At 47.1% G+C, this 10,524-nt stretch overlaps 1 protein-coding gene across 7 annotated transcripts in view; it reads left to right on the top strand.

Moving 5' to 3' along the window:
- The window catches only part of SMC5 (structural maintenance of chromosomes 5), a 314,964-nt gene that overhangs the window by 199,683 nt on the left and 104,757 nt on the right, over nucleotides 1-10,524 (top strand). For all 7 annotated transcript variants that reach the window (XM_078772122.1, XM_078772124.1, XM_078772121.1 and 4 more), the window contains one exon: nucleotides 6,649-6,772. In XM_078772122.1, the coding sequence (XP_078628248.1) occupies nucleotides 6,649-6,772 (124 nt within the window). The remainder of the gene's footprint in view (nucleotides 1-6,648; nucleotides 6,773-10,524) is intronic.

Here is a 10,524-nt window from a genome sequence, read left to right as displayed (position 1 = left end):
TGGCCTTAAAATGTGTTGTTGTGTTGTATATAATGTATGTATATATATTTTATTTTATATATACATATATATATGTAATTATATATATATATATATATATATATATATATGTATATATATATATATATATATATATATATAAAATTGTGATATATATAATTATATATATATATATAATTATATATATATACAGTGGAACCTTGACTTACGAGTTTAATTCGTTCTGTGACCGAGCTCGTAACTCAAATTGCTCGTTTCTCAAATCAAATTTCCCCATTAAAATGCATTGAAATGCTATTAATCCGTTCCAGCCCGCCAAAAACCACACCAATTTTTTTAAAAATATACAGTATATATAAAAATATCTCGCGCTTTATATTTCACCTGTATGCAGCATACAAGTTGGCAGGATGGCCTGGACTGGAGGTACGCACACTTGAATCTAAAGTCTAAACTGTCCAGCCTGGGTTTGAATCCCGACCCAGCTATAACCTGTCATGGGTGAATCACAGGCAGGGTGATTCATCAATGTGTGTACCGCTAAACTGGGCGCCCCGTTTGCGTCCCATTAGTTGTTGGATGTTAAGGATCTCACCGTGTTTTCCACAAAGAGAAGGCGAGCTATCGCCGGCACTCTGAACAAGTTGTGGCCTGGCATGCTCTTCTCCTCTGCCGTTATATACGTCCTCCTCGGCATCGTTTTCCAGAAGAGCCCTGTCTCGTCACAGTTGAAGATTTGCTGGGGGATGTATCGTTCGGCTTCTATCAGTTCGGCAAAAGTTATAATAAAATCTTCAGCTGCCTTCACATCCGCCTCACCAAGTCGACAACACGCACACCTCGCTCATGTTTTTCGACGATTGCGTGTTTTATATCCAAGCACATCATCCTCTGCTTCTTCTCAGTTATAATAAAATCTTCAGCTGCCTTCACATACTGTACTTGCACGGCAAGTGCAACGGCAGAGATACTGTACTTGCACGGCAAGATAACCACGTGACCGGAACCCACCTGGTGGCGCCTGGCGTAAACTCAAAATAACCAACATGCGAAAACAAAAATGCAGCGATATACGGCAGAGATACTGTACTTGCACGGCAAGATAACCACGTGACCGGAACCCACCTGGTGGCGCCTGGCGTAAACTCAAAATAACCAACATGCGAAAACAAAAATGCAGCGATATACGGCAGAGATACTGTACTTGCACGGCAAGATAACCACGTGACCGGGTGGCGAAAGCTCGTAACTCAGATCTCGGCTCGCATCTCAAAGCAATAAACCGCCCGAGCGACGGCTCGTATCTCGAAAAACTCGTAAGTTGGGGCACTCGTAAGTCAAGGTTCCACTGTATAAATGAATCACGCTTCACCACCTGGCAGCCCGACGGACAGGTCTGGGTTTGGTGGATGCCAGGAGAACACTTCCTGTCCGAATGCATAGTGCCAACTGTAAAGTTTGGTGGAGGAGGAATAATGGTATGCGGCTGTTTTTCATGGTCCGGCCGAGGCACCTTAGTTCCAGTGAAGGGAAATCTTAACGCTGCAGCATACAATGACATTCTAGATGATTGTGTGCTTCCAACTTTGTGGCAACAGTTTGGCGAAGGCCCTTTCCCGTTTCAGCATGACAATGGCCGTGTGCACCAGGCGATATCCATACAAAAATGGTTTGTCGAGATCGGTGTGGAAGAACTTGTCAGGCCTGCACAGAGCCCTGACCTCGACCCCATCGAACACCTTCTTTTTTTTTTTTTGGTATACTGAATTGAGGCTCGTGAAAGAGCTAACATTTACTTCACAAACAAATCAACCAGACAAACAAAACACACAAAAAGCGGGAGCGGAAAACAAGATGGGGAGAGAAGGTGAAGCACACAAACACAACATTTGAGAGCAGGGAGATGTGTGGAAGGGAGAGGGCTTGGGGGGAGGAGGCATGGGAAGGGGGGGGGGGGTGGAGGGAGAAGTATAAAACACAAGGACACCAATGACTTCCAGGACAGAAGTTGGTATTTCAAAAAAGTGGAATTGGGGTGAAATTAGCGGGGGTAGAAAAGATCAAGGTTTTGGATGGGGGAAGATAAGAGATGGTGGTGAACAGCTGTTTTAAAGACCTGGAGGGTGGAGTGGGATTGAAGAGAGTGAGGGAGTTTGTTCCAGAGGCGGGAGAAAAGAGGAATGAAGGAGTGAAGGTGAGCAGAGAGTCTTGATTTTGGCAGTTTGACCATAAGAGGGTTGCAGGCAGATCTTGTGCGACCTGTAGGAATATTTGCGGGACAGAGCCCAGAGAGAGCTGGGGGGGCAAGGCCAGAGAGGAGTCGGTAGAAGATGGAAAGACCACCAACCTGCCTGCGGTGAGTGAGTGAGAGGCCCTTGGAGTTAGCTTCATCGCGGGAGATTCCAATGATTCTGAATGCTTTGGTTTCAACAGCGTGAAGACGAGCTAGGTGTGAGGCAGGAGCACCAGCCCAGAGGGGAGAGCAGTATTCCATTGAGCTGCGGATGAAAGCCTTGTATGTGGTGAGGAGCTCAGGTGTGCCAAGGAAGGACTTCGCACGACGGAGGATGCCCAGTCGGCGACTGGCTTTGGAGGCCAGATTTGAAATGTGGTTTTCCCAGGAAAGTTCATGGCAGATAGTGAGACCCAAAAGCTTGAGTGACAGAACTTCTTGGAGAGGATTATTCAGAAAGTGGATGGGAGTGTTGTCCAGTCGGTCTTTTCGGAGAGACATCGTAAGAGTGTGAGATTTGTCAGGATTGAAAGACATGTTCCACTTGTTTGCCCAGTCTGTGATTTTGTCCAGGTCTGCAGAGAGTGAGGAGGCAGCAGACTGCCGATCTGAGGGATGAAGAATGGAGCGACAGAGAGTAGAGTCATCAGCAAAGAGATACAGAGGATTTTCAAGAGAGTCAGAGAGATCATTGATGAAGACCAGAAAAAGCACAGGGCCTAGAACACTGCCTTGTGGAACTCCAGCCTGAACAGGAAGAGGAGATGAGAGAAACCAATTCAGGGCCACACGTTGACTACGACTAGAGAGGAAGTCCGCCAGCCATGCGTGGAGATTTCCATGGATACCAAAAGAGGAGAGTTTGGTGAGCAGAGCGGGGTGCCAGACCGTATCGAAGGCACGTGATATGTCAAGGGAGACTGCTCTAATTTCCTGTTTGGCATTGAGGACCTCCATCCATTGTTGAGAAAGCAGAAGCAGCATGTCCAGAGTAGAGTGTCCAGGTCTGAAACCAAATTGATGATCAGAGATCAAGCCATTGGAGAAGAGGAAAGATTTCATATCTGAAGCAATGATGGATTCCATGACTTTGCTGATAATTGGGAGAAGGCTGATTGGTCTGTAGTTGCTGGGATCTGTTTTTGCACCTTTTTTGTGCAAAGCGGTGATGTTGGCAGATTTCCAAGCAGATGGAAGATGACCTTGAGCAAAAGAGAGGGTGAAGAGAACAGAGAGAGGGAGTGAAAGAGCGGAAGAACAGGATTTTAGGACCCGTGGGCTGATGCAGTCAGGTCCAGTTGCAGAATCCGAGTCGAGGGTTGACAGAAACTTTTCCACCTTGTCAGGAGGAAAGGACACAGAGTCCAGGAGCAGCTGGGTACGACTGGGTACTGTGGGTACAGAGAGGGATGGGTTTGGGACACAAGATTTAGAGGCAAACACAGAGTTGAGGCATTCAGCTTTTTCACTTGCGGAGTCAGCCGTGTGGCCATTTGAGGTGAGGGAGGGGATGGAGGGGGAACAAACACCAGAAACAGATTTGACCAGACGCCACCAGGATTTGGAAGAGGGAGACAGATAAGAGAGTTCGGTCCTGAGAACGGAGAGATATTGTTTCCTGGCTCTCCTGAGGGTGGACACACACTTGTTTCGGGCTTTGTGAAAGGAAATGAGATTTCCTTCCGTTGGATTTGCTTTCCAGGAGACGAAAGCAAGTTGTTTCTGGGCAATAGCCTCACCACAAGATTCCGTGTACCATGGACGGGAGGAAGGGTATGACAACAGAAGACGAGATGGGATAAATCTGTGCATGAGAGAGAGCAGTTTGCTTTGGAAGAATTCCCAGGAAGAATTTATGTCAGAGGCAGTAGAGATGGGAGACCAGTCCAGATGATTGATGGCTGCTTGAAGACCGTGCCAGTTGGCCTGAGTGAAATGCCAGACTCGTCGACGCTGAGGAGGCTCTCTGAGAATGGTCAGAGAGATGTCCACTTTAACAAGCACATGATCAGAAGAGCCGATTGGAGCAGAAGAAGAGCAGCAGACATTTTCAGGGAAGTTAGTCATAACCAAGTCCAGAAGAGAAGATGCTCCGTTGACTGAAATCCGGGTCGGGAAATTGACAGATTGTGTCAGTCCCAGTGAGTCACAGAAGTCCTTTGCTGAAGAGCCATGGCTGGTGAGAGAGGTACCCACACCCAGCCAACTGGCATGGTGACAGTTGAAATCACCACATATGAGGAAGAGAGAGTTGGGATGGGTAGATAGAAGTTGGTCCATATTCTCAGACAGCGAGATGTAGATGGAGTCATCACTGTTTGGTGGACGGTACAACACACATATGAACAAAAGGTGGGAGCGAAGGGGAAGCCGTAGCCAAAGGTATTCCTGGGGGTGAGGTGGAGAGAGGGCAGTGCAGGGCGAGTGAGGAAGAGAGTTTTTTATAAAGATAGCAACCCCACCTCCAGGACGAGGCTCAGGTCTATCATACCGGAGTAGGGAGTAACCTGGGAGAGATACCAAGGAATCAGAGACATCATGAAGGAGGAAAGTTTCTGTTAAGCAGATCACGTCTGGTTTGTCAGAAGCGACCTATATGGAGAGATCAGACATGTTTGAGCGAAGGCCCGGATGTTTGAGGTCCATACTGTTAAGGAAGAGGAAGGGGGAGCATCGGATACAGAACAGGGGGGGGGAGCGGTAGGGTAAGATGTGGAAGAGGAGGAAGAGGTAGGGAGAGCTGTTGAAGGTTTGTCAGAGATTACAGAATAGCTCGGAGAAAGGGAAGGATGGGGCAGGACAAAAGGTTTGATGGTGATTGGGAGAGGCGCAGTGAGGTGTTATTTGACGAGGGGAAGAGCGAGGCAGAAGGTTGAGGGAGATGAAGGTGAAAGTTGGAAGGGGGAAGAAGCGGGGAGGACGCTTTGAGGGGGAGGGGTGAGAGGGGAGTCTAGGAGGGGAGGAGCGAGGGAGAGTCTCGGAGGGGAGGGGTGTGGGGGGAGATTTGAAAGGAATGGGTGATTGGGAAGATTTGGAGGGGAGGGGCAAGGGGGAAGATTTGAAAGAGATGGGTGATGGGGATGATTTGGAGGGGATGGGCAAGGGGGTAGATTTAGAGGGGAGGGGTGATGGGATTTTGGGGTGATGGGATTTTGAAAAATGTACGATTAATGGGAAACGAACATTTATTGCAAAATGAGTTTCTTGAGACATTCGAGTCAAAAATACGTTGAGGACGCTGGAGGGAGGATGGAGTGCTGGAGAGTTTAGGGAATGAATGAAAGATGCACTATAAGAGATGGAATTTTTTTTTGGAATGAATGGATTTGGTGAGCAAGTCGAAAGCATCCTTTTATAGAAGAAGAATAAAAAGATGTTATAGAATATGACAGAATACAGGTCTTCAGGGTTCAGATGAGACATTTTTTAACAACGTGATCACAAACAGCGTGGTCGAAGAATGAACGAACGAACAACTAAGAACGAATAAACGAATAAAAACGGAAGGAAATGTTTTTGGGGTTTTTTTTGTTTTTTTTTGAGATTTTAAAACAAGGAAGTATGGGATGAAAAGACCGTGAAAAACAGAGACCGGAAAAAAATTGCAGCGTGATCGGAGAACCGCTGAGACAAAAACAAAGCCTAAAGCCAAGGTGGACACAGTAGCCTAGTACTACACTTAGGCCTCAGAATACACGATGAGAAAGACCGACGATTCTGTACACAGGTATGAAAAACCAACGCCAAGAATACTATTAAAGACCCCAATAGGTACATACAAGACCAGATTCGACAAAAACATAATTGTGAAAAGTTACTTAACTTCGAAAGCGAGCGTGCATGGACAGCTTTGAAGAGACGAGACCTCCAATCTTGCGCATGCGCAGAATCCCAATGAATTGGAATGAATTGGAACGCCGACTGCGAGCCAGGCCTAATCACCCAACATCATTGCCCGCTCTCACTAATGCTCTTGTGGCTGAATGGAGCAAATCCCTGCAGCAATATTCCAACATCCAGTGGAAAGCCTTCCCAGAAGAGTGGAGGCTGTTATAGCAGCAAATGGGGGGGACCAACTCGATATTAATGCCCATTATTTTGGAATGAGATGTTTGATGTTTGGGTGTCCACATACTTTTGGTCATGTAGTGTAGTTGAGGACACTACTTTGCGGCCAAGGTCTCAGACTCCGCTCTTTCAGAGGTTCGAGATTTAAGACCTGTAGTCACATTCCTCTCATGACCCGGTACTCGTTTTCCTGAGCTGTTTATATATATATATACATATACATATACATATATGTTATATCTCTCGAAGGGAAAAAAAAAAAATTCCAACACATATTACTCCGATGCATCTTTTTGAGATTCACATTTCAGTGGGAAATTGTGCTTGCACATTGTTTTCTTCTCCAGTTTGGCGATCTTGGAAACATCTGAAGACAGTTTGGAGGCTGAGGAATCTCGAACAAAAGAGAAGATAATGCAAATATTGAATGAAAAAGGTCCCATTATTGTTAACTTGGTGGAGTTGAATAAGGTATGTTTTATTCTATGCTTTTTTGCTTTGTGAAGGTTGGTGCTTTCTTTTGGTTGGTGGAGCTTGAAGATCCATTCTTGGAGCTTGAAAGAACTGCAGTCCTTGTATAAATCAGTATTGCTCTTTTTTGTTTCTCCTTTTTTTTCTTTCTTTTTTGTATACAAGATCGAGGCTTGTCTAAGAGCTATCATTAATCGCAAAAAGACAAACTGACACATAAAGCATAAGATAAAGGGAGCGGGAGACAAGATGGGGAGAGAGGGAAGCACACAAGCACAACATTTGATAGCAGGGACATCGGGAGATCTGTGGGGGGGGGGGGGGGGGAGGAGGCACGGGAAGGATGGGGGGGGGCTGGGAGAGGTATAAAACACATGGACACTGCTAGGACTTCCAGGAAGAAAGTCAAAATTTCCAAAAAGTCGATCTGGCGTGAATTAATGGGGGTAGATGATCAATGTTTTGGATGGGGGAAGACAAGATGGTGGTGAACAGCTATTTTAAAGACCTGGAGGGAGGAGTGGGATTGAATAGAGTGAGGGAGTTTGTTCCAGAGGCGGGAGAAAAGAGGAATGAAAGAGTGAAGGTGAGCAGAGAGTCTTGATTATGGCAGTTTAACCAAAAGAGGCTTGCAGGCAGATCTTGTGCGACCTGTAGCAATATTTGGGGGACAGGGCACAGATAGAGCTGGGGAGCTGGGCCGGATAGGAGTCGGTAGAAGACAGAAAGACCACCAACCTGCCTGCGGTGAGTGAGTGAGTGAAAGGCCCTTGGAGTTAGCTTCATCGCGGGAGATTGCAATGATTCTGAAAGCTTTGGTTTCAACAGCGTGGAGCCGAGGTAGGTGTGACCAGCCCAGAGGGGAGAACAGTATTCCATTGAGCTGTGGATGAAAGCCTTGTATCTGGTGAGGAGCTCAGGTGTGCCAAGGAAGGACTTCGCATGATGGATGATGTCGTCGGCGACTGGCTTTGGAGGCCATCTTGGAAATAAGGCTTTCCCAGGAAAGATCATGGCAGATAGTGAGACCCAAAAGCTTGTGTGACAGAACTTCTTGGAGAGGATTGTTCAGAAAGTAGATGGGAGGGTTGTCCTGACGGTCTTTTCAAAGAGACATAGTCAGAGTGAGAGATTTGTCAGGATTGAAAGACATGTTCCACTTGTTTGAACAGACTGTGATTTTTTCCAGGTCTGCAGAGAGTGAGGAGGCTGCAGACTGCCGATCTGAGGGATGAGGTATGGAGCGGCAGAGAGTGGAGTCATGAGCAATGAGATGGAGAGGATTTTCCAGAGAGTCTGAGAGATCATTGCTGAAGACCAGAAAAAGCACAGTATCCAGAACACTGCCTTGGGGAACCCCAGCCTGAACAGGAAGGGGAGATGAGAGAAATCCATTCAGGGCGTCACGTTGACTATGACCAGAGAGGAAGTCCGCAAGCCATGGGTGGAGATTTCCATGGATACCATAGGGGGATAGTTTGGTGAGCAGAGCGGGGTGCCACACCGTATCGAACGCACGTGATATGTCAAGGGAGACAGCTCTGATTTCATGTTTGGCATTAAGTACCTCCATCCATTGTTGAGACGAGGGTTTTTTTGGGGGGTTTGTTGATCTGGAGAAAGCATTCGATAGGGTTCCACGCAAAGTATTGACATGGGCATTGAGGAAGTTAGGAGTGGAGGAATGGTTGATCAGAGTAGTGATGGCAATGTACAAAAGAGCGCGCACAGCTGTAAGGACTAACGACGGGAACAGTGGTGAGTTTGAGGTGAAGGTGGGAGTGCATCAGGGGTCGGTACTAAGTCCACTACTATTTGTAGCTGTGATGGAGGTGCTGGCTCAAAACGTAAAGGAGCGTTTACCGTGGGAGTTGTTGTATGCAGATGATCTGGTGTTGATTGCGGAAAGTATGGATGGACTGAAGGAAAAGATGAACAGGTGGAAGGAATGTATGGAGACAAAAGGTCTGAAGGTGAATATCGGAAAGACAAAGGTGATGGCAAGTGGTAAAGCATGTGGTGAGGTGGAAAGAACTGGGAAGTGGCCGTGTGCTGTGTGCAGGAAGGGTGTCGGAGTGAACTCCATTCAATGTACAATGTGCGCTGAGTGGGTTCATCAAAAATGGAGTGGTCTCAGAGGGTCATTTACCAGTGTGGCAGCTACATTCAAATGTAAGGTGTGCACAGAGGGAGCTGCAGATGGAGGAAATGTTGAGTTGGATCTTGGAGACGGCGTGAAGCTGGAAGGTGTGAAAACATTTTGCTACCTCAGAGACGTGCTGAATGGAGAAGGTGGATCAGACTCGGCAACGGTTGCTCGAGTGAGATGTGCATGGAAGAAGTTTCGGGAACTGAGTGGCGTGCTGATGAGGAGGAGAGTGTCGCTGAAGCTGAAGGGAAAGGTGTATGCTGCATGTGTGAGAAGTGTTATGATTTATGGGAGCGAGACATGGGTAATGAACGTAGAGCAGCAACGAAGGCTGGAAAGGGTGGAAATGTGAATGGTTCTATGGATGTGCGGAGTATCGTTGAGAGAGAGGAAGACAAATGATGAATTGCGAAAGATGATGGGAATATTGCCTGTGATTGATGCTGTGAAGAGGAACAGGTTGAGATGGTTTGGTCATGTGTTGAGGAAGGATGAAAGTGACTGGTTGAGAAGAGTGATGGAAATTAATGTAGAAGGAAGTAGAGGACGGGGAAGACCGAGAAAGACTTGGCTAAAGATGGTGGAAGAAGAAATGCGGGCAAGGGGGTTAACAAGGAGAGATGCAGAAAATAGGGCAAAATGGAGAAGATTGTCATGGGGACCGCAAGGCTAACCCCCGCTCTAGCAAGGAAAATGGCCTTAAAATGCATGTTGTTGTTGTTGTTGTATCCATTGTTGAGACAGCAGAAGCAGCCTGCCCAGAGTAGAATGACCTGGTCTGAATCCAAATTGATGATCCGCGATCAAGCGATTGGAGAAGAGGAAGGATTTGATGTCAGAAGCGATGTTTCATTCCATGACCTTGCTGATTATTGGGAGCAAGCTGATTGGTCTGTAGTTGCAAGGATATGTTTTTGAACCTTTTTGTCCAAAGCGGTAATGTTGGCTGATTTCCAAGCTGATGGCAGATGACCTTGAGCAAACAAGAGAGTGAAGAGAACATGAGAGAGGGTGAGATAGAGCGGCAGAGCAGGATTTTAGGACCCGTGGGCTGATGCCGTCTGGTCCAGTTGCAGAATCGGAGTCGAGGATTGACAGAAACTTCTCCACCTTGTCAGGAGAAAAGGACGCATGGAGTTCAGGAGCAGCTGGGTATGACTGGGTATGGTGGATACAAAGACGGTCGGGTTTGGCACCCGGCAAACACAGAGTTGAGGCATTCGGCTTTTTCGCGTGCGGTGTCAGCTGTGTCGCCGTTTGAGGTGAGGGAGGGGATGGGGATGGAGGGGAAGAAACACCAGAAACAGATTTGTCCAGACGCCACCAAGATTTGGATGAGGGAGACAGGTTTGAGATTTCAGGCTTGAGAGTGGAGAGATATTGTTTCCTGGCTCTCCTGAGGGTAGACATGCACTTGGTCTGAGCTTTGTGAAAGTAACTGAGATTTCCTTCAGTTGGATTAGCCTTCGATGAGGCGAAGGCAAGTTGCTTCATAGCAACTGCCTCACCACAAGTTTTAGTGTGCCATGGACGGGAGGAAGGGTATGACAACTGAAGACCAGATGTGAGAGAGAGAGAGAGAGAGAGAGAGAGAGAGAGAGAG

The sequence above is a fragment of the Myxine glutinosa genome, chromosome 2, assembly GCF_964187855.1.
Source record: "Myxine glutinosa chromosome 2, kmMyxGlut1.1, whole genome shotgun sequence".
NCBI classification, from domain to species: domain Eukaryota; kingdom Metazoa; phylum Chordata; class Myxini; order Myxiniformes; family Myxinidae; genus Myxine; species Myxine glutinosa.
The sequence above is the reverse complement of the archived record's forward strand: the minus strand, read 5'-3'. Positions and strand labels throughout refer to the sequence as shown.